We start from the raw sequence: 27,197 nt of genomic DNA, 5'->3' as shown, positions 1-27,197 counted from the left end.
ACGTGTGTGTGAGAGAGACAAGAGACAAGAAACCACACGTGTGTGTGTGTGTGTGATTCAGGATGCAAAAAACCACACGTGTGTGTGTGTGAGACAAGAGGCAAGTAACCACACATTGTGTGTGTGTGTGTGTGTGTGTGTGTGTTGTGTGTGTGAGTGTATGACAAGAGGCAAGTAACCACACATTGTGTGTGTGTGTGTGACAAGAGGCAAGTAACCACACATTTGTGTGTGTTTGTGTGTGTATGACAAGAGACAAGTAAGCACACATTTGTGTGTGTGTGTGTGTGTATGACAAGAGGCAAGTAACCACACATTTGTGTGTGTGTGTGTATGACAAGAGGCAAGTAACCACACATTTGTGTGTGTGTGTGTATGACAAGAGGCAAGTAACCACACATTTGTGTGTGTGTGTGTGTGTATGACAAGAGACAAGTAAGCACACATTTGAGAGTGAAAAGTAGCTGAAGCCAATAATTGAAAAAGTGAACAGAAAACTTCACAATTGAAAGGATCTGAATATGAGAACAGAAGCCTGAAACTGCCATTGCAATTTCTGAACAGTACAGAAAGAGTGGAGTGGGGGCTTCACTACTGAAAGTAATCAACTACAAAAGAAACACTCATAGGAAACATATGTCTCTATAAATACAAAATTTGAAATGGAAAGGACTAAAAATTGTTACACAACAAAGTAAATACTTTGGTACAACAATACGAATATGTATTTATAGAAAGAGAATGTGTAACATTAGCTAGAATTCTTACCATTAATGAAAAATAGTAAAATACCTGAAGCTGAAAAACATATCAAAGCAACAAACAAAAAAGACTTAACCATTAAACATCAACATACAGTCACCAAAAGGAGGTTGAATGGTAAATGAGGAATTAGAAGCCAACAGACCTGACCTTGGTGATAATTTACCATTGAAATTGCAGTTGGGTCTAGTTGCCTATAATTAGAGGGAGATTGCACATCATTGTGGTAATTATGTAAATTTAATTAGATCCTACATCCAATGCAAAGTAACCTAATGAAAATTATTGAAACATAGCTCATTACTAAACATCCATGACCAAAGATTAGGTTGAGTGGTAATGAGAGAAATAGAAGTTGATTTACAAGGTGGATGAATATAGAAATCTAACAACATCAAAAAAAATTGATAGACGCACATAACAGACAGAAAAGATGAAGTCTATTTTGAAATGCAGTTGTTCAGGGAAAAAATCAGTGTGTGGTTCAAACTTGATTTTCTCAGACTGCCTCTGCTAAGTTTAGGAGTGACGAAAGTAAATCAGAGAGGGGGTGAGGGGAGTCTAAGTAGCAGCAGCCCAGATTGTTCTTGCAGAGCTGAGGGATCCTCCTAGCTCTACAAACATTATTTCAGTATTTATCTTTTCAGGGCTTGGCATCCACACTACGCACTCTTCCCCAAAAGCCTTTTAAAATTGCATCAGGGCTCTAACATAGGATTCCTACTTATATTGAATAATCAGGAATCTCTCTATTGAGGCAGGTTCTGGGGCTGCCTACTTGAAGGCACTGAGCTATATGATGATTGACAAGACCATAGCAACAATAGGGAGGTAAATGCTGCACAACTATTTTAAGATGCGTTACGACCAGGTAAGGAGAGTTGGAATGGCTCCCCTCTTTCCCTACTCCTTGTTTGACCACTAAGGTGTTTTTTTATATAAAAGGGATATGCTTGCCAATACAGTGAGTTTTTTTTTAATTGATTCATGGGATGTGGGTGTCACTGACTAGGCCAGCATTTATTGCCCATCCCTAATTGCCCTTGAGAAGGCAGTGGTGAGCTGCCTTCTTGAACCACTTCAGTCCCTGTGGTGTAGGTTCACCCTCAGTGCTGTTAGGGAGGGAGTACCAGGATATTGACCCAGCAAGTGTTTAACTGTTTGTGCTGTGAATATAAAAGACACATTTCTTTGTGCTTTCAAGTGATTGGAATGTGGCTTTAGTCTTTTTAAAAATTCAGTTAGTGGTTTCTAGCCAGTAAATTCATAAAGCCATTTTTTTATAAAGCGTAACTTCAGAATAGGGTGCTACCACCCCCTTTCCTCCTGATGGGCTGAGTTAAAATCAGTCTTAAAGTTTTTATTTTTGTGACCAATATCTCCACTGTCTTTTCAATTTATTTCTAAATGCATCACAATATTAAGGAATTCATCCTAAAAATATAAGAAATAGGAACAGGAGGAGACCATACAGTCCCTCGAGCCTGCTCTGCCATTCAGTATGATCATGGTTGACCTTGTGCTTCCACTCCATTTTCCTGTTCCCTCCTTGTATCCCTTGATTCCCTGAGAGACCAAAAATCTGTCAATCTCAGCCTCTCTCTCTCTCTCTCTATGAAAATACTATTAAAGGGAATAGCGCACTTTTACAAATTATAAATGAAAGAATACTTCGTAATTCACGTAAATGGTCCATCTTGCAAAACACAAAGCGCAGGCCTGGTAAGAAGAGGTTTTTCACTCCTGAAGTGTAGTTAGGTGAATGCAATAGCTGAAGTCAAATACCAGAGACGTTGTAGGATTCTCTCAAAGAGATGGACTTTCTGCAGGTCACAAAGTTAGTTACCAGGAGGTCAGTTTTCAGTATTGGTGGGTTTTCAAAATGTAACAGGCTTGGAGACCTTATGATGTTGCAGTCTTCAGGTCTCAAGGCACAGATATTGTTGTCCTCTCTGCTGCTGTTTCTGCCATTGTTGTTCTGGCAGACAGCACTTGAAGATTAAAATGGAGACCAACATGGTTGCCTTGCCATGTGGTTTCTCACGGTGCCTTTTTCCAAATAAGTTGTTTTGCTTCAATGAATTAGTCACAACCTGGACTATTGTTTGCAGCCATTCACCCTGGGGGCCTGAGACCATCACAGTCTTGGTTTTAGAATGACCCATTCAAGTCAGGAAACATGGTTTGGATGATTTCAGGAGATGAGTAATGACACTTCTTAGTCTGGAATGTGCCCTTTTGTCCTTTCGAGACAGTGTGGTAGTTTGAATCCATAAACCAAGTCAGGTAACACTCTGCGACCATCTTTTGCAGCATTTTAATCTCCACTTTAAAGGAGAAGTCAGTTCCAGAAAATTCCATGCTGACTACATTTTGTTTTAAAGTTATGAATAAGATGTGCCTTTACTGGGCAGGACACCTGTCAAGCCCTTTCAGAACCTGCTATGTTTCATAGAGGTCACCTCTCATTCGTCTAAATTCCAGAGAGTTTAGACCCAGCTTCTCATCACAGAACAACCCTCTCATGCCAAGAACCAATCTAGTGAACCTTTTCTGTACCACCTCCAATGCAATTATGGGTGGAATTTTCCCAGAATTGCACTAAGTGCATTAGTGGGTGGGTAAAATGGAGTCCTACCCACCGACGAAAATGGTGGGTTTTCACACCTTATGGTTATGAACCCGCCTCATTATTTATTCACTCCCGCGAAGCACACTGTTTCCATGGCGGGCGGCCTCTCATTTGCCTACCTGCCTTCACCCCGCAGTTGCATCACGCTGGCTGCCATCTTTAAAAGGCAGCCGCCAGCAAAGCGCTCATCACCACCAGCTCACCACTGCCGGGAGACATAGCCAGCAAAGGAGAAAAGACTGCAGCCTCTGGCTTCAACGACGGGTCCCTTAAGCTGGATGCCGTGGAGGCCACAGGGATGTCTTGTACCCCTGCCCTGGCTGCAGGATGGGCAGCAAAGTCACCAACCCAGCTTGGGAGGTGGTGGTAGCAGTGGTCAGCGCAAATGTCCTGCAGAGGAGGACAGCCACCCAGTGATGCAGAAGATGAATGATCTCCTCTGTTCTGCCAAGGTAAGTCACTCTTTTCATCACTCCCAACTCTCACATTCACAAACCCATCACACATCCACAGGGCCCTCACTCACTGCACTGGCAGTGCAGCACCCAGTCTTTCATACACACCGTCATTGGCCTCATCACATCCGTGGGACCACTCACCACCCACACAGGCCAGGCATACTTATCATCTGGCCTGGCAAGCATCCTGATATACTCTCTCCATCTCTATCCATGCAGGACAAACTGGCTCACAACAGGAGGGAAAGGTCGCAGACAGGTGGAGGGATGCCGGAGATTAAAGTTCTGACAGAATTTGAAAACGGAGCCATCCAACTGGCCAGCGATGCTGGGACCGGTCCTGTGCTGATGGTGAGGTCGGTGCTGCTCTACCAAGTGAGGACCCAGCAGTGCAACATCCATCAGACAACCATGCTGTGAGTGATGTGTCCTCTTTCACAGGCACTAATTATCTCCCCTTGCTTCCACAGGCACATCTGCCAAACAACCGACGGAGACCACGACCCAGGGTCTTCAATCAAGTCCCAAAGAAACCTCTGAAGAGGAATCTGAGGGAACGCTCATGAAGACCCATCACAGTGCTCAACCACACCCTCCATCAGCGCAGAGACACACACCTCGGTGGGACCTAGCTTTAGAATAGCCTCGGGATCACAATCTGGTGAGCACATCGCACTTTCTGATCCACAGCAGGCGGAGGCAGGGACTTCCCACGTGTCCGGCACTTGGAGGATTGCTGGAGGCCAGAACATTGCTGAGTCTGAGTCAGATGACGGGCCTCTGGACTCAGTCATGTCACAGTTGCTGGAGCTGCAAAGCCAAGCTCGGGAACATCAGGAAGGGATGTCCGCTACATTCCTCAAATTGCAAGGCACAATGGAGGAGTCCATCCGTCTTCAGGCTGAGGTGATAGCGCCGGCATAGCAATGCACCAAGATCAACACTGGCAGGATGGCGGCCACCACGGAGACCTTGGTCCAGGACATCACTCCTGCACTGCAGCACAGGCTTAACTCCATCGCTGATGCCATAGTTGGCCTCTAACAGTGTGTACGTGAGAGGGGTGCTGGGCAGCTCAATCTCACTCCACCTACCCCTTCCACTCACGGAGTCAGCCAGGGGCACCCATGGGGAGGAAGATCAACAGGTGCACACTCCGAGGTCATCCACCCAGGTGACTCTGGGAGTGACTGGTCCATCCGAATCCCCTCTTCCTGCACAGCTTCAGCTCCACGAGCCAAGGCGGGTGCCACTGCCACACAGCATGCCCCCGAAAGTAGGCCAGGGCCCATCAAGTCTTGGCCCTCCAGAGGACGCCAGACAAAGTAATCACAGACAGGGCATCACAGTCAGCAGGCTGCCTCCATCTCTGTTGTGGATGTCCGGGGAGCACCAAGGTACAGCGGCAGGGTTAGGAAAGTTAGGTAAAAGTAGTTGCACAGCCTGGGCATGGGTGTTGATCACTTGTACATACTGTTCACTATTGTCAATAAACTCCCAAGAATGTCTCCCTGCCTGTGGCTCCTTGTTCTGATGAACAGTGTTCTTGTCACTCAGATGTGAAACCTTTCTGCACAAGATAAAAGGCAGGTGTCTCAGTCCAGGGCCTCTTCCCTGTGCCCTGTGCAGCCTTCAGACCACAGTCATGGCTCAGCCTCACACTCCCTGGAAACATTACTGATACCTGCACCTCAGCAGTGCTGGACATTGCTGCCAGAATGTAGTGGGCAGGCACCACAGAGTTCCCTCATACTCTCTGTGTGCTCTCAGCACATTTTAATGTGGGGCTGGTCCCCATCACACCAGCATCTGCGACCAGTGATGCTGTGTACTAGCTCCTGAAGGGCTGAGGTGCTGAAGGCGGACACAGCATCAGATGCGTCTAAAGTTTCATGGCTGCGTCTCTGAGATGGCCCTGATCAAGGAGTCGAACATTCTCAGAGGCTATGTGAAGATCTATGGTGTGCCCTCGCTGCATGTTGTCATCATCCTCCTGTGATTGAGTGACTATTATGGCCTCCACTGCATCTCCATGATAGGAGCATTCTCACAGAGGGTATTGGTGCTGCAATATGCCAGACTGTGGTCAAACTTTCACAACTGCAATGTGAAGATCTATGGGGACACCTCGCTGCATGTCATCATCATCCTCCACAAATCTGGCAGCTATGAGGGTCTCCCGAGCATACCTGCCTCATCTATCCAGTGCAAGAACCTCACCCCATCAACGTTACCACAGAGGACCCCCCTCACCCTCATCCCCCTTGGCGTCCTCCTCATCGGAGGAGTCATGCAGCTCCTCCATCTCCTCCTCATCCAGCTCCTCTCCCTGTTGCAGCACCAGGTTGTAAAGGGCGCAGCAGACGTACATGATGCGTGACACCCTCTGTGGACTGTATTGCAGGGCTCCGCCAGACTGGCCCAGGCACTGGAACCGCATCTTCAGCATCCCAATGGCCTGCTCCACCAAGTTGCGAGATGCTGCATGAGCCTCATTATACCGTTGCTCTGCTGCAGCCTGAGGCTGCCGCATGGGTGTCATCAGCCAAGGCCTCTGTGGGTAGCCCTTGTGGCCAATGAGCCAACCCTGCAGCCTCAGTGGACCCTGGAAGACTGCAGGGATCTGCGATCGACTCGGGATGTAGGCGTTGTGCACACTCCCTGGAAACCGTGCACACACCTGCAGGATGCATTTCTGGTGATCGCATACCGGCTACACATTTAGTGAGTGGAAGCCCTTGCGGTTGATGAAGTCCACCGAGTGTAGCGACGGAGACTTGAGTGCCACATGAGTGTAGTCAATCGCACCCTGCACCCTGTGGGAATCCCAAGATCAGGGTGAATCCAATGGCCCTTGTATCCTGGTTTCCTAGTACCGGGCGAAATGCACAAAGTTGTGTGCCATGGAGAAGATGGCATCTGTGACCTCATGGATGCATTTATGGGTAGCGGATTGTGAAATCCCACAGAGGTCACCTGTGGAGCCCTGAAAGGAGCCACTGGCATAGAAATTGAGCATCATGGCCACTTTCACAGCCACTGGCAGTGAATGCCCTTCAAGTCTCCTTGGCGCCAAGTCATGCTGTAATTGGCAGACGTGAGCCACCAGGTCCCTAGACATGTGCAGTCATCAGCGACACTGGTTCTCAGTCATCTACAGGAATGGCTGGCAGTGTATATAGACCCTGGGTGTCACTAGGCGCCCACCAGCCACGGCTCACTGTCGCCCCTGGGCAGTGTGTGTGGGAGCCCTTGCTGCCCCTTCTTCATGAGGTTGCTGTTCCTGCCTTTGTGCAGCCAGGAGCCTCAGTCACTCTCTCCTCAGTCTTCTACGGCCTCTGTAGGCCATCAGCCATACAGCTAGGTCACCAGGATCCATGATCCTGATGTAGCCCTCCTGCAGCACGAAAGAGACAGAGATGTGGTTATCGTGGCTTTACTTAGCACCTTTCTTGGCCCTGCGTGACTGCCCCTTAACGCTTCCTGGATAGTGCTGGTCACCCCTCGGATGGCCAGAGATGAGTGCGCTGCATGGCTGCCCTGTCCACCTGCGACATGGGGGGCACTGGTCCAAACCAGGATGCTGAGATTGCAAGGGACTGTGAGCACCTCCAGCAGTGACTGCTACATGGCCAGCGTTGGCGAGGAGATTGTACATGTGCAGCCCAGTTGCTCCGCGGTCCAATAAATTGGTGGCATACTTGAAGTCTGTGCAGGGGAGGTGGGGGCAATAAGGCATGGAGCGCTTGGTGGCCTTTTTGTTGCCTCCGCGGTGTTTGCATGGGCGGGCAGGCTAGGAGCCTGACGCCAATCATATCACGGTAGCTGCGCCTGATCTGTCTCAGTTGCAGAGGCAATAGCCAGTTTATACAGGTGTCCTTAATGCATGGTCACTCCCCTTGCTTACCCTGCCCCCCCCACCTCGATTCTTTGTTAGCGGGATGCAGCGCCAAGGCAGCACTTGACGACACCCCCCCCCCCCCCCCCCCCCCCCCAGCCCCTTCAGCAGTTGCCTCCAAGGCTGGCCAGCATTTGCCGCTGCCCTCAGCAGTTACCTCTGAGGCTGGCCAGCACCTCACCACACCCCTCCCCACCCCAGCAGTTGCCTCTGGGGCCAGGCATCAGTTGTTCCCCTGTCCTCTGGCACCACTGAGGCCTGTAAACAACAGGTGAGCTGTGGAGAACGCTGCTGCTCACTCACCTCTGTTCCCCCAAAGTGAAGGCCTCCAAATGCACGTCTCCTGCGTGCTGTGATGGACGATATGGCGGAGTTCCAAGAGCCTGGCAGGATGGCCTTTTAATTATATATTGATGTATTGCAATTAGCTCCCCGCCAACCGATGGCGGGAACCGTGGCCCATCATCGGTGGGCTGGGTGGACGATCATGACCTGCCTTCACGCCGGCGTGAAGCAGGTCGCACCATATTTTCTGCGCACACCACCTATCACGCCCGCTGCTAGCGGGCTGACAAGATTCTGCCCTATATCTTTCCTTAAATGTGGAGACCAAAACTGTGCACAGTACTCCATGTCCAGTCACACCAAAGCCCTGTACAATTTTAGCAAGACTTCTTTATTCTTGTACGCTTATCCCCTTGCAATAAAGACCAACATGCATTTGCCGCCTTAGTTGCTTGCTGTACCTACATGCTAACTTTCTGTGTTCCTTGTACAAGTTCACCCAAGTTCCTCTGAAGTTTCACACCTTAATCACTGGTATAAGAGCTTTTTATCCTAATTTTGTTCAGTTTGGATGACAATTGGTCAATGATAATTCATTAATTAGTCCCAGCTTTGTTACTTATTCTTTCCGTGTGGTTGCCTCTTTTAATTGAACCATAAAGGAGTTACAGGGTTGGTCCAGTATCGTCAAACAATAGGCTCCAGCAAAAAAGTGGTCCCTTACAAGGGGGCACACAACCTAAAACCCAAATCATAAAAAAGACTTGTCCATGTGATGCCCACCAGTCACGGAAGACCTCATTTGTATCACAGAATCACACAGTGCAGAAGAGGCTCTTCGGCCCATCGAGTCTGCACCGACATGTGAGAAACACCTGACCTACCTAACTAATCCCATTTACCAGCACTTGGCCCATAGCCTTGAATGTTATGACGTGCCAAGGGCTCATCCAGGTACATTTTAAAGGATGTGAGGCAACCCACCTCCACCACCCTCCCAGGCAGCGCATTCCAAAGTGCCACCACCCTCGCATCTCCCCTAAACCTCCTGCCCCTCACCTTGAACTTGTGTCTCCTCGTGACTGATCCTTCAACTAAGGGGAACAGCTGCTCCCTATTCACCCTGTCCATGTACCAGCAGATTCCGTATTGTCACACTTGCCGCACACACACCACACTCCTGCTCTGCTCTCATATGCCTTGGTACTTTTCTTTCTCCTCACCCTTTATTTCCTTCTCTTTGTCATTCATCCCTGACTGGACTCTTTGCTGTGCAATCCCACTCTGTCAGCTTCTATTCTGATTCTGGGTGCTTGTTCTGATGTTGCTGGGGTGTTTTTAACCACTCCATAGTATTCAAGATCGTACTGTGAAATGATTATCTATACTTTTATTGTTGAAGTGACCTTTCAGTGTCCAATCGTTTATACAATATGTCATTAATTCATGGAGTGCTGAATAACTTTCATGCATCTTACTTCTCAACAGGAGTGTAATACAGATTATCAGAGCATTTCTGATGACTGCTGTTATAAAGTAGCAGTAATGAAATGTGGTGGTCCCAAAGATCACCAGCTAACTCGTTGAGCTTGATCGCTCAAAATCCAATCACTTACACAGGGTTAAAATTGGGCCCAATGTGTTAGGAGCAACCAGGATCGTTTCATTTTTGACTTTGATGCAGAAATACTACAATAGTTTTCAAAGGGTTAATGACAGAGGTTATGGTAAAATAAGTTGCATAAATTTATGAAGCCAGCAACTGCTAAATTATGAAAAACATTTTTATGGAAGAACAGACATGGGTAGAAAATTTAGACAGCCTTTTTATATTGAACCATTGATCCATAGTCATAAATATTTCTGAAGCATAATCAGTTTTGACTTCTTTGGCCGTTTTTTATGTCTGTGTTGCCAGCAAAGGACTCCTTGTTCTTCTGTCCCTTTCACACCAAATTTAAAAAAACTTTGTAAAACCTTTATACAGAAATGGAACAAATTATAGGAGAAAAAAATCGGCCAAAAAGACAATCTGCTACAATGATCTGGTCAAATAATGCTGTTCACTTGCTGTAACTAATGTGTCCTTTCAGCATGTAGTGAATTATGCAACAAGTGCTGATTTTAAATGTTCTTTCTCAACAGACGACAACCTTGTACAGTTTCTGAAGTGTTTAACTTCTGCTGGGTGCTGTTTGTTCAGACCAAAGGTAAGTGGGCAAATCATTTTTGGCCTGTAGTACTAAATTATTAAAACAACGCTGGAGATACATTTAACTGAATGAATTATTGCATAAATTATGACAGGTAAAAAGAATAATTCTTCAGTGAATCTGATCATTCCATCATCCCTGGGATCTGTGTACAACACTGCACCTGCATAATCAGTGGCGAGGAGCAATTTTCTGTCTCTTCTGAAATGCTTTTACTTGCCTAAGGTGATCTTGTCATATAGTTCCTGAGCCGATCTCCTAAGCATTATTACTGGTCCCACAAAAATATTTCAGTCATGACTATCAGGACGTGGAGTACTTTAACCTGTGGAATTAGGTAACAGAGATACCAGTAAAGTTGCTCGTGTTGCCTGAACTAATAAAATAATAGTAACCTTTAACAGCAAAATAACTCAGAATAATTAGTGAAACAAATGGCGAAGCATTTTCTTATTGTCTGTATAAATATCTCAAAACATTGTTGACTTAGATATCTTAAGGCCATGAATTTCAAAGGCAGTTTATTATTTTTGTAATAAACTAGGTGTACATAAGACATGTGGCTTTTTATTCCATATAAGGATTTGTAACCTGATGTTCATTAAAATTCAAAGTTGCAATGTGGTCATTTTTTTTTTCATCAAATCTCCAAAGTTTTGATCTTTCTCAATAGATAGATTACATAATTCTAACTGTTACTTTAAATCATTGTAAACTCTTCCATTTGATTTCTTATTGCAATTGCTGTTCATTTATAACGCATCATCAGATGTTGTTTTCATAGCATATAGTGTGTATGGTTCAGTGTGGGTCACACAGATTAACAAAGCAAGTTTATGTAGTGGCTTATGGACAGTCATCTGGGCTGATTCTTTCATTTACTTCTGTGGCTTTTTGCTGCCCGTGGGATTTGTTTTATCTGCATTGCCATAGCCAGACTACATTTCCTGTCAAACTATATAAATACTTACTTTAAGCTTTTGATCATGCTGCAGTCTTCTGGGTTTTAATCGAATTAAACCAATCAATTATCTGTCTGTTTGAAGTTCCACAATGTAGTCACTGTTGTGATGTAGGAAACACAGCAGCCAATTTGCTCACAGCAAAATCCCACAAATAGCATTGTGATAATGACCAGATAATCTGTTATTGTGAAGCTGATTGAGGGATTAATATTGCCAGGATACAAAAGATAACTCCTTTGCTCTTCTTTCAAAATAGTGCCATGGGATCTTTTATGCCCACCTGAAAGGGCAGACAAGGCCTCAATTTAACATCACAATCAAAAGGTAGCAGCTCTGACAGTGCAGCACTCCCTTAGTATTACAGTAGAGTCTCAGTTTAGATTTTTGTGCTCAAATCTCTGGAGTGGGACTTGAATGCAGAACCTCCTGTCACAGTGTTAAAAGCATGTTACCTGACCCACAGCTGACATTGTACCTGGGCCATAATTTACATTGACATAGCACTCCTGAGGAAGGAATTGCTGCATTTTTACAGGAATCATCCTCTTAAGCAACATAAAACCATTAGCTGACATCAGTGGTTCAGGTGGATGTTAATAATCCCATGACAATCTAATTTCAGTTCTGCCACTGTGCTCCCTCACCCACCAACAATGAAATAGATTAATTGCCCATTCACTAATCGTTGTGTTTTAGGATCTTGCTGTGTGTAAGATAGCTCCCACGTTTTCTCACATTAGAACAGTAACTGCACATTGAAGTAATTCATTGTATGTGAAGTACAGTGAGGCATTTCTGAGGGAAGTGAGGGAAGTACACAAAAAGACAAGTCTTCTTTATAATTATTCCGCAAAAGCTGAATTCCAAAATTCTGGCTAACTCTGATAAAGCTCTAAAGGCTAAACGCTGCCTTCAACTTCTTTCGAGTACAATCACAGTTCTTGGTTTTCCAGGAGTGGGACATGAACCCACAACCCTCTGATTCAAAGGCGAGGGTGCTATGAACTGAGCCACAGCTGACACAAGATGAACAAAATTGAAAGATAATTGACTCTTGGCCACTCGCCAAATTTTCCCTCCCCACCTGCAACAATGCCTGACGCTGACAGGGCCGAAAAATCCCAGCCTAAGTTTTCAAATTCAAGCATCTTAATATTTCTGACATGAAAAGGCAACATATTTGTTGCGAATCACCAGACCCACATAATTGAGGTGATGCAACTTGTATTTCTCATGTTGGAAATGACAGTAACAGGATTTGAACTGTGGTCTAATTAGATACACTAAAGGAAAAACTGAACATATGAGATATTTTTCTGTCCATTTTCAGGTGGATTCTTCATAGTTTAAACTCCAGTGACTAATTTAAAACCCAAATAATGCATGTTTCCGCATGTTACATGTTTTCCCTTTTTTATTATAAATATGATACCCTTTGACGTCAAAACATTTTTTTGTACTGAACGGTGTCAGCTGTTCTGATAATCAAATGATCTGCTTATTGAGTCAATTAATGGAATGTTTGGGTACATCAAAACCTCTGATGAAAAGCTACTAAATGCTTTCCTTGCTAGATTATGCAATTAATGTTTCACATGCCCTTAATCTCACACTGAACCAATCCAAGCTCACTCAAGATTATATTTTGCAATACCAGTTGCTCAGTTTACATGTAAGAACACATAAAGCCTATTTGGTGCTTGTTTTGCTGTTACAGTGTTGTCACCCATTTCTTAACAATGCAGCAATGTGTAATATGCAGTGAAGTGTGAAGGTCACAAACATCACCTCTCATTACCAGCTGCAACAGAACTACTTGAAATGAGCTGTAATAAACAAGAATCCCTTCCCCCTGCCTGTACTGCTTGTGGAAATTATTTGTCTTTCTCTGTTCCAGTAACCCTAATTCATTCCTCTCCTTATCAATCCTACCTCCTCCCTATTAACGTCACTCTTTGGAAGATAGTTTTAGTTTTAATCAGATTTCATTGTTGTCTGTGTCTGTTATCACACTCTGAAGTTTAGTGCCAAAGTTAGCTTTTTGAAATTGCTAAATATTTTTAAAGGATAAATTGTACTTTTCAGACTGGCATAACTCATTGGTTTCTCAGTGTACTGTGCCACTGAGAAATAGAAAATTAGAGTATGTGCATGGTGAGTTCCTAGTCTCAGTGTACTACTCTGAGGATTAGCCATGCTGAAGCCAGGCTTACCCATAGGAAGAAAGGGAAAACTGCAACACTAGCTTCATCAACCTGCATGTCTCCTTAAGGTGACTTGTAGATGGAAGTCTCCAGCCAGGAAAGGTTTGTGGCAGGGAAAAGCTCCCAATGAAAAGGATAAAGAGAATGATTGTCAGTAGAAAGGTGAAGTATATTTTTGGATGTGAGAATGGGTAAGTTTTGTCCAAGGACAAAGTTGTTTGTGTATATATATTAAAAAAAGTAACATTTTGTAGACTTGCACTGACTGATAATCATTAATTGAATATTTGACAACTTTTTAATGCCAGATTAAGCATGCAGCCATTTATAACAACATGAGAACATAAGAAGTAGGCCATTCAGCCCCTCAAGCCTGATCTACCTGTCAATAAGATCATGGCTAATCTGATTGAGTCCTTAACTCCACTTTCCTGCCTGCTCCCATAACCCTTGACTCCCATCTCAATCAAAAATCTGTCTAACTCAGCCTTAAATATATTTAATGACCCAGCCTCCACTGCTCTCCCGTGGAAGTGAATTCCAAAGACTGAAATAGACAGTGTCAAAAGCCTGACCTGGAACATTAAGATAAAAGCAAAAAACTGCGGATGCTGGAAATCCAAAACAAAAATAAAAGTACCTGGAAAAACTCCATCTCCCACGCATCCGCCCTCACACCTTCCTCTGCCTCCCAGAACCATGATAGGGTCCCCCTTGTCCTCACTTATCACCCCACCAGCCTCCGCATTCAATTGATCATCCTCCGCCATTTCTGCCAATTCCAGCATGATGCCACCACCAAACACATGTTCCCTTCACCCCCCCCCCCGGGGGCATTCCGCAGGGATCGTTCCCTCTGGGACACCCTGGTCCACTCCTCCATCACCCCCTACACGTCAACCCCCTCCCACGGCACCTTCCCATGCAACCGCAGAAGGTTCAACACCTGCCCCTTTACTTCCCCTCTCCTCACCGTCCAAGGGCCCAAACACTCCTTTCAAGTGAATCAGCATTTCACTTGCACTTCCCTCAATTTAGTCGACTGCATTCGTTGCTCCCAATGCGGCTTTCTCTACATTGGAGAGACCAAACGCAGGCTGGGTGACTGCTTTGCAGAACACCTTCAGTCTGTCCGCAAGCATGACCCAGACCACCCTGTCGCTTGCCATTTCAACACTCCACTTTGCTCTCATGCCCACATGTCCGTCCTTGGCCTGCTGCATTGTTCCAGTGAAGCTCAACGCAAACTGGAGGAACAGCACCTCATCTTCCGACTAGGCACTTTACAGCCTTCCGGACTGAATATTGACTTCAACAATTTTAGATCATGAACTCTCTCCTCCATCCCCACCCCATTTCCGTTCCCCCTCTTTTTTTTCCAATAATTTATATATATTTTTCTTTTCCCACCTATTTCCATTATTTTTAAATGTATTTCCATCCATTGTTTTATCTCTACCTTTTAACCTATTTCGATCCCTTCCCTTTATCCCACCCAAACCCCACTAGGGCTATCTGTACCTTGCTTGTCCTGTTTTCTACCCTTAGTTAGCACATTCCTTAGATAATATCACCACCTTCAACACCTCTTTGTCCTTTTGTCTATGACATCTTTTGGTTATCTCCGCCTATCACTGGCCCTTTATCCAGCTCTACCTGTCCCCCCCCCTCCCCCCCCACTGCCTTAAACCAGCTTATATTTCACCTCTTTTCTATTTTTACTTAGTTCTGTTGAAGAGTCATAATGAACTCGAAACATTAACTGTGTGCCTCTCCGCAGATGCTGCCAGACCTGCTCAGTTTTTCCAGGTATTTTTATTTTTGACCTGGAACATTGTTGTTTGCAGATCTGACCAGCACTATGCTTCAGGCAATAAATCTAGCCACGAGTGCTAGTGGGGTACCTTTTTTTGCCTTTCCACCTCAGTGCATCCTTATCAGCCATCTAGCACATGATTAATTTTGTCTGGTGATCTTCAGATTGACATCAATATGTTAAAAAATAACCGTCCCTTGTTCTCCATCAGTGAACTGTTGCTATTGTTTATTTAGTGTGGGCAGGGCTAGCAGTATTGAGAGGGATTTGCCTCGCCATCTTGATTTCAGTTTGCTGAGACTGCAATAAAAGTAGCTTTCCAGGAACAGTGTTGGATTGTGGTGATAGTCACTCCAGGCCATTGTGTCCTCTCAGTAACCTTCCTGATGTCAGTGTTTTTCTTGGCACTGTCAACAGTGTATTTCAGCAATTTATTTCTGTGATGCTGCTTCAGAATTTCTCTGATATCCTGATAACAATGTTGTGCCTCACACACTGGGCAGAATTTAATTCCTCCTCACAATTATGGATGGAGGGGCCCATATAATCAGGCAGGAAGGCATGGGGTGGAGAGCTTGTCATTTTCCCAGATACCATCCCCACCCCCCCAGACTAAATCAAGGGCAGGGAATGTTGGAGATGGCCTTCCCACCCCCAATGCTAATTGAGACTCTTAATTGGCTAATTGTGGACCATTTAAGGGATTCATTCTGCTGCCGCTACTTTCTATCAGCAGCAGGGATATCAGTTTCTGGTGGTGCTGCTAGGGCTAAAGAGCTGCCGGCCATCTGATTGGAAGTGGACTCTTTGCCTTTAGAGGCAAGGAAGCCTGGAGGCAGGCAGTTAACTGTCAGTCACCATCAGTGGTGCATTCTCCATGGCAATGCCAATTGCCAACCAATTAACGCTCTCTTCACATAGAGTACAAATTGTTGTTTTCTCCCTTTATATTGGTATTCTTGTGAGTGTCCTGATGAGTGCAAGGCAATGAGCTTAGACATGTCTCTTTTCTCAGCAATACTCAAGTTCTGTACGACCAAACAACTACTTCATCTATATAGGAACGTAGGAAATAAGAGCAGGAGTAGGCCATTCAGCCCCTCAAGTCTGCTCTGCCATTCAACTAGATCATGGCTGATCTTCTGCACCATTTTCCTGCACTATTTGGGACAAAGCTGCCTGCTTGATTGGTTCCCCATCCACAAACATTCACACTCTCCACTACCAATGCACAGTGACAGCTACGAGTACCATCTACAAGATGCACTGCAGGAACTCACCACAGCTCCTTAGATGACACCTTCCAAACCCATGATCGTTAGCACCCAGAAGGACAAGGGCAGCTGACACATGGGAACACCATCACCTGGAAGTTCCCCTCCAAGCCACATACCATCCTGATTTGGGAATATATCGCCGTTCCTTCTCTGTCGCTGTGTCAAAATTCTGAAACTCCCTCCTTAACACCACTGTCAGTATACCTACACCGCATGCACTGCAGCGGTTCGAGAAGGCAGCTCACCGTCGCCTTCTCAAGGGTAATTAGGGATGGGCAAAAAGTGCTGGCCTAGCCAGCGATGCTCAAATCCCATGAATGAATAAAAGAATCCTCATATCCCTTGATATCTATAATATTTATATTGGCACACATGTATAGAGCACCATAACTTCTTATTTGCTCATAGGATGCGTGCATAACTAATGAGGCCGACATTTATTGCTCATTCCCTTGCCCTCTCAATTGCCTTTGAGATTGTGATGGATTTCTTGAACCACTGCAGTTTGTGCAAATTATAATTTGTCGTAACAGTTTTGATACATCTAAGCAGCTTGCTAGGACATTTTAGAGGGCAACTAAGAATCAACCGCATTGCTGTGGGTCTGTGGTCACATAAGGGCTAGATTGGTTAAGGCCAACAGGTTTTCTTCCCTAAAGGGCATATATGAATCAGTTAGTTTTTACAATAATTTGGTAGTTTCATGACCACCATTACTGATACTAGCTTCTTATTCCAGATTTATTTATGTAATTGCAGCATAATACATTTACATCAGCATTTATTCTAAATGTGAACACCCAGCAATTTATAATGGAATTGTAAAGTTAAGTGCAGAATGTATGAATTTAAAATAGGATTTGAATTGTGCAATTTTTCCTCATGTCTTAAACCCATTTAACCCCCGAGCCTGTACTTGGGGCCACCGCTGCAGCTATTAAATTCAGCCCATTGTGTGGAAGGTGGAAACTTGCTGCATCCAAATTGGCACCATAGAATAGTTTTAAGTTTTTATGGACAAAATCAATGTGCAATGCCATTAGATATGCATATAATATATAATATGTACTCACATGCTGTGACCTTGAGGGTGGTCTCTGTGCCTTCTCTGGCCTGCACTACCCTATTGGAATCTACTTCAACCATTCATCCCTGATCCTATCCAAACCCTCTGTTCCTCTGGCTCTAGTATAGTGCTTGTTCCCACTTCCTCCACGCCTCTAATGAAGGTTGATCTTAAAACCAATATGCCCTTGTCCTTAAATTTTCCTTCTCAATCATTTTGCTTTGTTACCTTTCTATAAATGCCTCCAAGAAACCTATCTTTGGGATCTTACCCCCCACCCTCACTCCAGGGCCTGAATTTGTCAGTCGGCGTGCAGGGGTGGGCCCGACATGCTGATGCGTAAAATGACATGCGATGACGTCAGGCATGCATCCCAACATCATCGCGCTTTCTCGCGATGTTTCGTTTGATGGGTGTGCGCCGGAGTCGGCCGCATGCCCGCCGATAACTGATAAGGCCTTAACAGGCCTTAACAAAAGAATTAATGTAATTGTCTACGCTATCTGCCCAACCTTAAGGTTGGCGGGCAGGCGAAAAGGCCAAGCAGCCTTCACGTTTTTTAGGAAACCTCATCCACGAGCGGGATGAGGTTTCCTAAAGCTTTTATTAATTAAGTAAAAAAATTTCTCTGAAATGTAAAAACATGTCCCATCTCATGTGACACAGTCACATGATGGGACGTTTAATTAAATTTTTACTCCATTTATTTTTTTTTTAACAATCTCTCTTCAATCTCCCTGAGGCAGCTCTGTGCCTCAGGGAGATTGAAGTGCTTGCGCGTGAAAGAACGCTGGCCCCGACTCTTCCCCCCCCACCTCCTCCCCCCGCCTACACAGGTAGTGCTGAGCACTATGGCTCATGTCTTAATGCTGGGCAGGCCTTAACTGGCGGCACAGAGCCGATCGCGGGCGGCTCTGCGACTGCCCCCATCCACTCCCGCCGAGCCCGCACGCTGACTGAAAAATTCAGGCCTAGATTCTTTCGTATCCTGTTATTGTTCCTTAAATGATTTTATCGTGCAATCAGTATAAGTGAAGTCACTAAGCTGAAGCTTTTTTTTCCAGTCGGCCAAATCAGCAGTCAGAGGGTCACACACAAATATGATTTTGTTATGAAAAGGAAATTGGTTCAGCAAAGGCTGTTCTAACCCTTCTGACTGTTTCACTCAATTACCTAACTGTCAGCAACATTGTTAACATTAGGGTGTTTTTGATTGTGTATTTTAGACAGTTAACCACACCAAATTCTTCGAGAATGCATTGACACTAATGTTACCAATAGTGCCTAAAACCCTTAGCTGTAGTTTAGGTTTCAGTTGCTCAGAACCATTTTTTCCATTGCCTGTCTTCAACTGTATAACTCAGGAAAACGCTCTGTGCCTGTCTGGATGCATATATGTGTAGAACTTGCTACTAACAGTAAGGATTTAAGCTGCTGTTAATTAGAGTGGAGTGGGCAAAAGTCCCTGTCCTCAACATTTCAGTCGATTCAGCTAACCTTGAAAAGCACCCAGGAAGCCAATAGTTCAGTAAGCAGTTTGTAAACTAGGCGTGAGATGTTTCTTCATGCAGTGTCAAAACAAAGTGATGAGGAACTCTCACTCTTCTTCATATGAGAGCTAGTTTAAGCTCTAGCTCCAGATTTACCTGGCAAATTTAGCATCAATGCAAAGCGGAAACCACTTTGCATCGCCATTTAACTTACAATGAATGTGCACCCTTTTGTACTATTGTACTGTTTATCATTCCTGTTGGGATGATTGCAGCCTTGCTGCTTATGTTTAGAGTCTTTTAGTAGGAATAAAGTCAGATGGAGATGCAGAACAGTATTGCTCTTGTGCAATTTCAACTCAACACAAATTTTATAGCCTATATTCAAAGATGTCACAGCATAAAGATTTTAAATACTAAAAGTATGAATGCAATGCACCCTATTTCAAACAGGATTCTGTATTAATGGACGTTAAGCAGGTTGTGATGCCGCTATATTTTATTTCAAATTTCGGCTGTGTTTTTACCAGTGCTGCTGCACAGAGGCGATGCCAAAATTGGCCCGAATAGAAATGGCCTCCCGAATCGTGCCATTTTCACTCTGAGATTGGGGGTGGGGGAAGCAGGTGTAGGATGGAGTTGGGCCTGCCACTCCCGGAAGCAGAGCTTAGGAGGCGATGGGGATGGCTGAGTGTCAAGGTGGGCTGGTTAGAAGGCCTGCCTTGGTTTTCTGGGACTTCATCCCAGTTGAGTTACAAGATTTTAGACCCTTTAGTCCTCACCCCCATCCACCCCCTCATGACCCTTTACACCTCCCATGCCAACTCATTCCAATTCATGCCCCCCACACAATCCCATGGTCCCTTATACTTCCATGCCAACTCACCCAGTATCCATCCTAGGCAGATCTCAGGAGCCATGAGGAGATTAAAAAATAATAAAGTTCTAAAAATCTAATACCGATTTCACTAAACAGACTTGTTGGTTTAAAAAAATCATGAAAGCACATTCAAACTTTTTTATTAATCTCAAATGTTTAATCTCTTAAAAACAAACTTTATTCATACCCCATATCAAAGACAGCAATCCTTTAAAATGCAAACATATGAATTAGGAGCAGGAGTAGGTCATTTGGCCCTTTTGTACCTGCCCCGCCATTTGATAAGATCATGGCTGATCTGATTGTGGTCTCAACTCTAGTTTCCTGTCTATCCCCTATAAGCTTTGACTCCCCTGTTAATCAAGAATCTATGTAACTCCACCTCGAATATATTCAATGACCCTGCCTCCACTGCTCCCTGGTGAGGAGAATTCCATAGATTAACGACCTTCTGAGAGAAAAAGGTTCTCCTCACCTCTTCCTTAAATAAGAGACACTTTATTTTTAAATTGTGTTGCCTTCTTCTAGACTCCCTCACAATGGAAAACATTCTCTTTGCATCCACCCTGTGAAGTCCCCTCAGGATCTTATATGTTTCAATAAGATCACCTCTCATTCTTCTAAACTCCAGTGGGTACAGGCCCAACCTCTTCAACCTTTCCTCATAAGATAACCCCTTCATCCAAGGAATCAGTCAACTGAACATTATCTGAACTACTTCTAACACAATTACACCCTCTCTTAAATAAGGAAACCAAAACTGTACGCAGTACTCTAAAATTTGGTCTCACCAACACCCTGCACAAATGTAGCAAACCTTCCCTACTTTATACTTGGTTTCCCTTGCAATAAGTGCCAACATTCCATTTGCCTTCCTAATCACTTGCTGTGCTAGCATACTAACTTTTTGTGATTCATGTAGCAGGACACCCAGATCCCTCTGCACCATAGAATTTTGCAATCTGCCTGTATAGTAATAATATTCTGTTTTTCTTTTCTTCCTGTTTTTCTATATCTCCATGTCAACTAATTTCCGTCTTAATGGCCTCCTTAAACTGTCAGTTAAACTGTGAACTCAGACCCTCTCGCCCTCCCCGGTGACATAATTGTTGTTCTTGGAAATCAGCCAAGCATTCATAATGACTTACTTATAGCCCTTCGGGAAATGTCAACAAACAGCTATTGAGATGGCTAGAACATAATTTTTTTTAACTGATAACTGTGGCCTTTTTTTATTTTTAAAGGGCTGGGGATTTAAAAAACTTCACATCATGACAGTTATACAGACCTTACCTTATCCACCCTTCAAGAGCCTTTATGCCTGCTCCATATATTTATGACTCCCACACTGCGGGTTAAGTCCCTTGCAGCAGCCAAAATCAGTCTGTTTGAACTCCGCATTAAGTTCAAATGGCCCTGCTGAGTTTGGGTTTGCCTCATGTTTGAATAGCACCCCGCAGTCTTTCCCCTACTGGTGAAAATTGGATCTGTCAAAATGGGGCGGGACTTCCACATTCAGGTCTTGTCTGCCATTTTGGAAGCTCCGCAGGATCCCCATGACACTGGAAATCTGGGCTATTGAATCTGAAAAAACAGAAGGGGAAGTATCGGTCACTAGAATTAGGACACATAAAGCAGATCGAACTATTAGCCTTGATGGTACTCACCCTTGATAAGAGAGATGGGATGTGTGCTGTGCAAACTGCCAGTTCATATATTTAATAGCTCAGTGATGATTTGAATTGTTTCAATGAACTGGAATGATGCCCACTGCAGTGCTTATATTTAAAATAAAAAGTAGAGTAAATAAGAATCAGGAAACTTTATTCATCTCACATCAGACCCAAGCAAGTTTCTAGAAGGTGTGATTAGAAATGTGTTGTATGATCATCTAGAAAGAGTAAGAGTTATGAGAGATTTATAGCATGTCTTCTGGAAGAGAAGATCCTGTGCAACAGTTTTTTGAAGAGCATACATATTTGATGGATGATGGAAAACCAGCAGATGTTGTGGCCGCAAAATTTGATAAAGTGCAAAAAGCTCCATGGGTATTGCGATACATGACTACCCCGTGCCTGTTCGATCTGATGCACTTGAGCCTGCAGGAGGGATTGCTCATGCATCTCCAGACAGAGGTGTGTGGGGGCGGGGTTGGGGCCACAGAGAAGGTTGCCAGCCAGGGTAGGGGAGGGAGGGCCTCAATGGGCCTCCACCCTTCCTGTCCAAAGCTTGATTGTGGGGGAGCCAGGAAGGCGCAAATTAAGTAACAGTACAGACCTCCAAGTGCTTTTGCTAATTTAGCATTAGCCAGTAAAAATCAATCCAGAACTAACCTGAGAAAAGTTGTTGGTCCCTTTAACAAGTGCTGGTGAGAGGGTGGTCCTTTCAGCTGCTGATCACATGTCCAGCTGTGTAAGGTTAAGAGAGGGCTTTAGCTGGAGCATTCAGGTGGAAAGTGGTTACACAGTGACTGACACCACAATCTGCTAACTGTGCATGCTTCCAGCTCATCCTCCCTGCCTTATCCAAAACCAGAAGCGGTGTGCACAGCACAAACACCATTTTGCACCCAAAACACCATCCATAGCGCTGAAAATACAGATGTTATGCGACCAAATTTTGCAAACTGTTCACCTGTATCTTCAAAAAGCCTTTTATAAAGTGCCATACAAAAGGCTGGTAAGTAAGGTTACACCTTGTAAGTTTGGCAAGCAGATTTTAGATTAGTTGCATTCATATAGATAGCATAGTTGTCAATGGTAGTGGCTGTGTGCGGGGAGTGGTCATTAGCAGAGTCCTGGACTAATCCTTATTTGGTCTGTCATTCTCTCCAACTTTATTGATGATCTGGATGTCGGCATCAGGGGAACAGTCCATACCGTTGTTGATGACATGACAATTTGTTTGGAGTTAGGACCTTAAATGAAATAAATAGTCTGAATGCAGATCTAGATGGACTGGGCCAGATGTATTTCAGTTTATACAAATACAGTGTAATGCATTTGGGCAGGGGCAATTGCAGACATATACACCATGAAAGATTGCATGTTCAAGGCTGGTTAGCGAGAAAAGGACCTTGGAGTGTACTTCACAGAACGTTGAAATTCTATAACCAGTGACATGAAGCTGTTGTGAAAATGAATAGGGTGTTAGGAAGTATTGCTAGGATACCGAATATAATCGAGACTTTAATTTGGCCATGTCTGGAATACTGTGTCCAGGCCTTTTCTTATGTCTCTCGCAGGCGATTGCATGAGTGCTAGGGATAAGTGGAGGGGAAGTGGGTCATTATTAGTTGCACCATGTTGGAATGAGGCAGGCTTGATTGGCCAGCTGGTCTTTTCCTGTTGTATGTTTGTAAAAGCTCGATAGGAATAAAAAGAGGCAACCCGCAATATGAAAATAAATTGCTTGCATTTATACCTTTGACAAGGAGCAAGCATGCCTCAAGAGAGTTTTGTTACCTTACGTGACCTGTAATAAAGCTGATCCACTTCACTGTTTGCCTGATAAAATGAATCAATACATATTTCCAGATGGAAATGTGGTTTTAAAAAGGTTTCTTTAACCTGTACGATTCTGATCCTGGAATTAGTACTTGCCATTTATAATACTTTTCCCAAGAGTTGCTGATCTTTTTATTAAAAGGAGTTTTAACAAAAAGGGATACATTTTACAGGCTCACATGTGACAGTAATACATCAATGATACACCGTCATACATTTATTTATTTAGCATTTCGCTAAGGAAATGTGCTGCTGAAAAATTGGTACCTTATCCAGAATAATCCATCTGGTTTCTCTGTAGTGAACTCTTTTGGAAAATTGTTTGCCATCCCATCAACATGGTTACAGGGATTAGAATGTCACACTTTTGTTGATCTTGGATGGGGAGTCTACTTTTGGCTGAAAACGCAGCTAAAGACTTAATTGTACAATGACATTTCAGTACCATTTGCCAGGTAATTTGCTTCAGCCTTAGCAGACTCCAGCTGGGACTCTCAGAGCATAGGCACTGTTTGGTCATGCTGGAACTTGGATGGACTCAGCAGCGATGGCTAATTGTATTTACAGAGATTTGTGTCGACTTGTGCAGGCTTGCTCGCTTCCTCCACAGGATTCACCAGTTGTAGTCTTCAGTGAAAGCTTGAGCTACTCTTTTCTTTTAACTTTTTCCACTTCACGGTTGATTCACTAATGCTTTTCCAGTCTCTGGCCTGGAAGAAAAGTTTGAGCTGTAAACCTGAGTTCATTACATTTAATATTCTACAAGGGATGCAAACCACTCCGGCAGCTCCTGATTGCTGAGGTAAGGAAAGTTATTTTCAGGCTTGTGGAAAGCGTCATACATCATACAAAGTGTAATTCAGCCACTAGCAATGAAATGGGTGTGCAGCACCAACTCATGGCTAATATCAGTTTTAGCGATGTTAGTGGCTGAAATACTTTTGAAAGAATCCAATGCATTTTGGGGAATTTGAAGGAAAATGTTGCGATTTCAATAGTACAAGTAAATCTAATTTCAAATATGATAAAATCAGAGGGAGGCACCCACAAGAAAAGCACTAACATGTTTCTTGTATATTAACTGCATGCTAGGGCTTGCAAAGTGCAATCTTGCCATGTAATAAGTTAATACTTTTGCAGCTTTGATTATGCAGTGAGCAGTATTGATGCAAGCTTTTACCTCCGCTCTCAGCGTGACTCTATTTTCAACTATACTTTATTTGAGATGAAGCAAGTACAGTTAACTGTAGTAAAGGGGCAATAACTGTGGAAGTGAAGCCAACATATTTTCTTTTTACTGCAACTGAAAGAATAAATCAAACAGTAACATCTTTTAAAATCATTTGCCGAACACTGATTGGGGAAACAATTGGGGGGGAAAGTAGAGCTCTAATGATAGAATTCCTGCTGATTTTAACAGGAAATTGAATGAAAATGATAGCTGTTCATTTTTGATTTTTATGAAAATCTCAAGATAGTGCCAAGCCTTCAAATTAAGCATGTGTAAATTATCATAAAAGTCAATGTTTGGCTTTGCAGTACAGCTGTGAAAACATTTACCTCACAACTCTTACATTTTTGAATCTCTGATAGCATGGGCTGAAGCTGCAGTTAGCTTTGTATAAATTTTCTCAGACCTGCTAACTTGGTGACAAGAAGAATAAACTCATAAATTTAAATATGTGTGTTTTAAGTGTAGGCTGCAACTTAAAACTGATACCTTATTTTTAATGTGAACTATTTTGGTTGTCAAGTTGAAAAAGGTTTTAACTTTGCAAGATTGGAATTGCTAATTTTTTGGCTAAATTGCTTGGTCCAAACAAGGACAAAAGAGCTGAACTCAAGAGGTGAGGTGAGGGTGACTGCCCTTGACATGAAGGCAGCATTTGACCGAGTGCAGCATCAAGGAGCCTTGACAGATCTGGTCAGTGAGTTTCAGGGGGGAAACTCTCCACTGGTTGGAGTCATACCTAACACAAAGGAAGATGGTTGTGGTTGTTGGAGGTCAACCATCTAAGTTCCAGGACATCACTGCAGGAATTCCTCAGGGTAGTGTCCTGGGCCCAATCAACTTCAGCTGCTTCATTCTAGCTAGACCTTCCCTTCATCATAAGGTCAGAATGTGCAATCATCAGCGAAAATTCCCAAGGTTGAGCACCATTTGCAACTCCTCAGATACTGAAGCAGTCCTTGTCCATATGCAGAAAGACCTGGACAACATTCAAGCTTGGCCTGGACAACATTCAAGCTTGGCCTGGACAACATTCAAGCTTGGGCTGATAAGTGACAAGTAACATTTTGTGCTAGACAAATGTCAGGCAATTGTCATTTCCAACAAGAGAGAATCTAACCATCTCCCTTTAACATTCAGTGGTATTACCATCATTGAATGCCCCACTATTAACATCCTGGGGCAGGCTTGTCCAACTTTTTTGCGTGGAGGCCACATTCCTATTTTTTCACACTCAATGGGCCGATGAGAAGATTTCAGAAAGATACATTCATTTTTTTAAAAAAAAGGTTGAGCATGAAGAAAAGAAACAACTTAGTGAGCAAAAATAAAGCAATGTCAAAGCAATAAATTTATATTTTCAAAAAATGAGTAATTAATAAAAATGACCATTAGATAGAAGAGGCTGAGTCTGTCTGTGTCTGGTTCACTCCCTGTATCAGAGTGTTTATTTACTCACCCTCACCCACTGTGAGAGCATGTGTTAGTGTTTGGGGTGAGGGTGACTGAGAATGCTGGGACTGGGAGTGAGCCAGGGACACACAGTCTCTTACTCACTCTCATTCCCCCCCTCAACTCCGACCCATGCGTGCGCACGCGCGCGCACACACACACACACACACACACACACACTCAGTCTCTCTTCCCACTCTCTCACACACACACACACTCTCTCTCTCTTCCTGCTCTCTCTCTCTCACACACATGCTAACTCTCCTTTCCCGCTCTCTCTCTCTCACAGACACACACACACACGCTCTCTCTTCCTGCTCTCTCTCTCACACACACACACACACACACACACTCTCACATGCGCTCTTTCTCTGTCTTTGGCCCTGCCGCATCTTTACTCCCTGGGTCCTGCCTCGCTGCACGTTCTCTCCACACGCTACAGCCCCGACAAATGTTTGCTGCACGGGCCCCAGCAGCCCTCAACGCATTCACTCCCCGGGCTCTACCAGCCCTTGGAGTAATCACACTCCAGGCTCCAGCATCCCTCAGCACATTCACTGCTGCCTTGCAATATCTTGAATTTTATTTATCTGTCTTAGTGGCATTTTGAACATCAGCTCTGGGGGCCAAATAAATGGGTGGCCTGTGGGCCACGAGTGGAACAAGCCTGCCATGGGTGTTGCCATTGACCAGAAACTGAACTGGATCAGCCACATAAATACTGTAGCTACAAGAGCAGGTCAGAAGCTGGGAGTTCTGTAGCAAGTCGCTCCTTACTCCCCAGAACCTGTTCATTATTTACAAGGCACAAGTCAGGAGTGTGATGGAACACTGTCCACTTGTCTGGATGAGTGCAGCTCCAACACTCGAGAAGCTCAACAGCCTCCAGGACAAAGCAGCCCAATATTTGGCACCCTATCCACCACCTTAAACATTCACTCCCTCCATCACACACAGTGGCAGCAAATGCCCTGCAACAACTTGTCAAGTCTCTTTTGACAGCACCTTAAACCCATGACCTCCTACCACCTAGAAGGACAAGTGTAGCAGACACATGGGAAC

At 44.2% G+C, this 27,197-nt stretch overlaps 1 protein-coding gene and 1 long non-coding RNA gene across 6 annotated transcripts in view; one reads left to right on the top strand and one right to left on the bottom strand.

Annotated features, from left to right (window-relative positions):
• The window catches only part of rbl2 (retinoblastoma-like 2 (p130)), a 178,496-nt gene that overhangs the window by 27,617 nt on the left and 123,682 nt on the right, over window positions 1-27,197 (top strand). For 4 of the 5 annotated variants that reach the window (XM_078544278.1, XM_078544280.1, XM_078544276.1 and 1 more), the window contains exon 4: window positions 10,181-10,245. In XM_078544278.1, coding sequence (XP_078400404.1) covers window positions 10,181-10,245 — 65 coding nt within the window. Of the gene's footprint in view, window positions 1-10,180; window positions 10,246-24,115; window positions 24,255-27,197 lie in introns of those variants that run through there. The other variant, XM_078544279.1, reaches the window with a different exon arrangement.
• The window catches only part of LOC144682030 (uncharacterized), a 50,989-nt gene continuing 47,846 nt past the window's right edge, over window positions 24,055-27,197 (bottom strand). Inside the window, exon 3 of the long non-coding RNA XR_013576914.1 lies at window positions 24,055-24,162. This is a non-coding gene — a long non-coding RNA (uncharacterized LOC144682030). The remainder of the gene's footprint in view (window positions 24,163-27,197) is intronic.

This window comes from Cetorhinus maximus, chromosome 6 (assembly GCF_964194155.1).
Source record: "Cetorhinus maximus chromosome 6, sCetMax3.hap1.1, whole genome shotgun sequence".
NCBI classification, from domain to species: Eukaryota; Metazoa; Chordata; class Chondrichthyes; order Lamniformes; family Cetorhinidae; genus Cetorhinus; species Cetorhinus maximus.
Note: the sequence above shows the minus strand (reverse complement) of the source record. Positions and strands in the feature narration are given on the sequence as shown.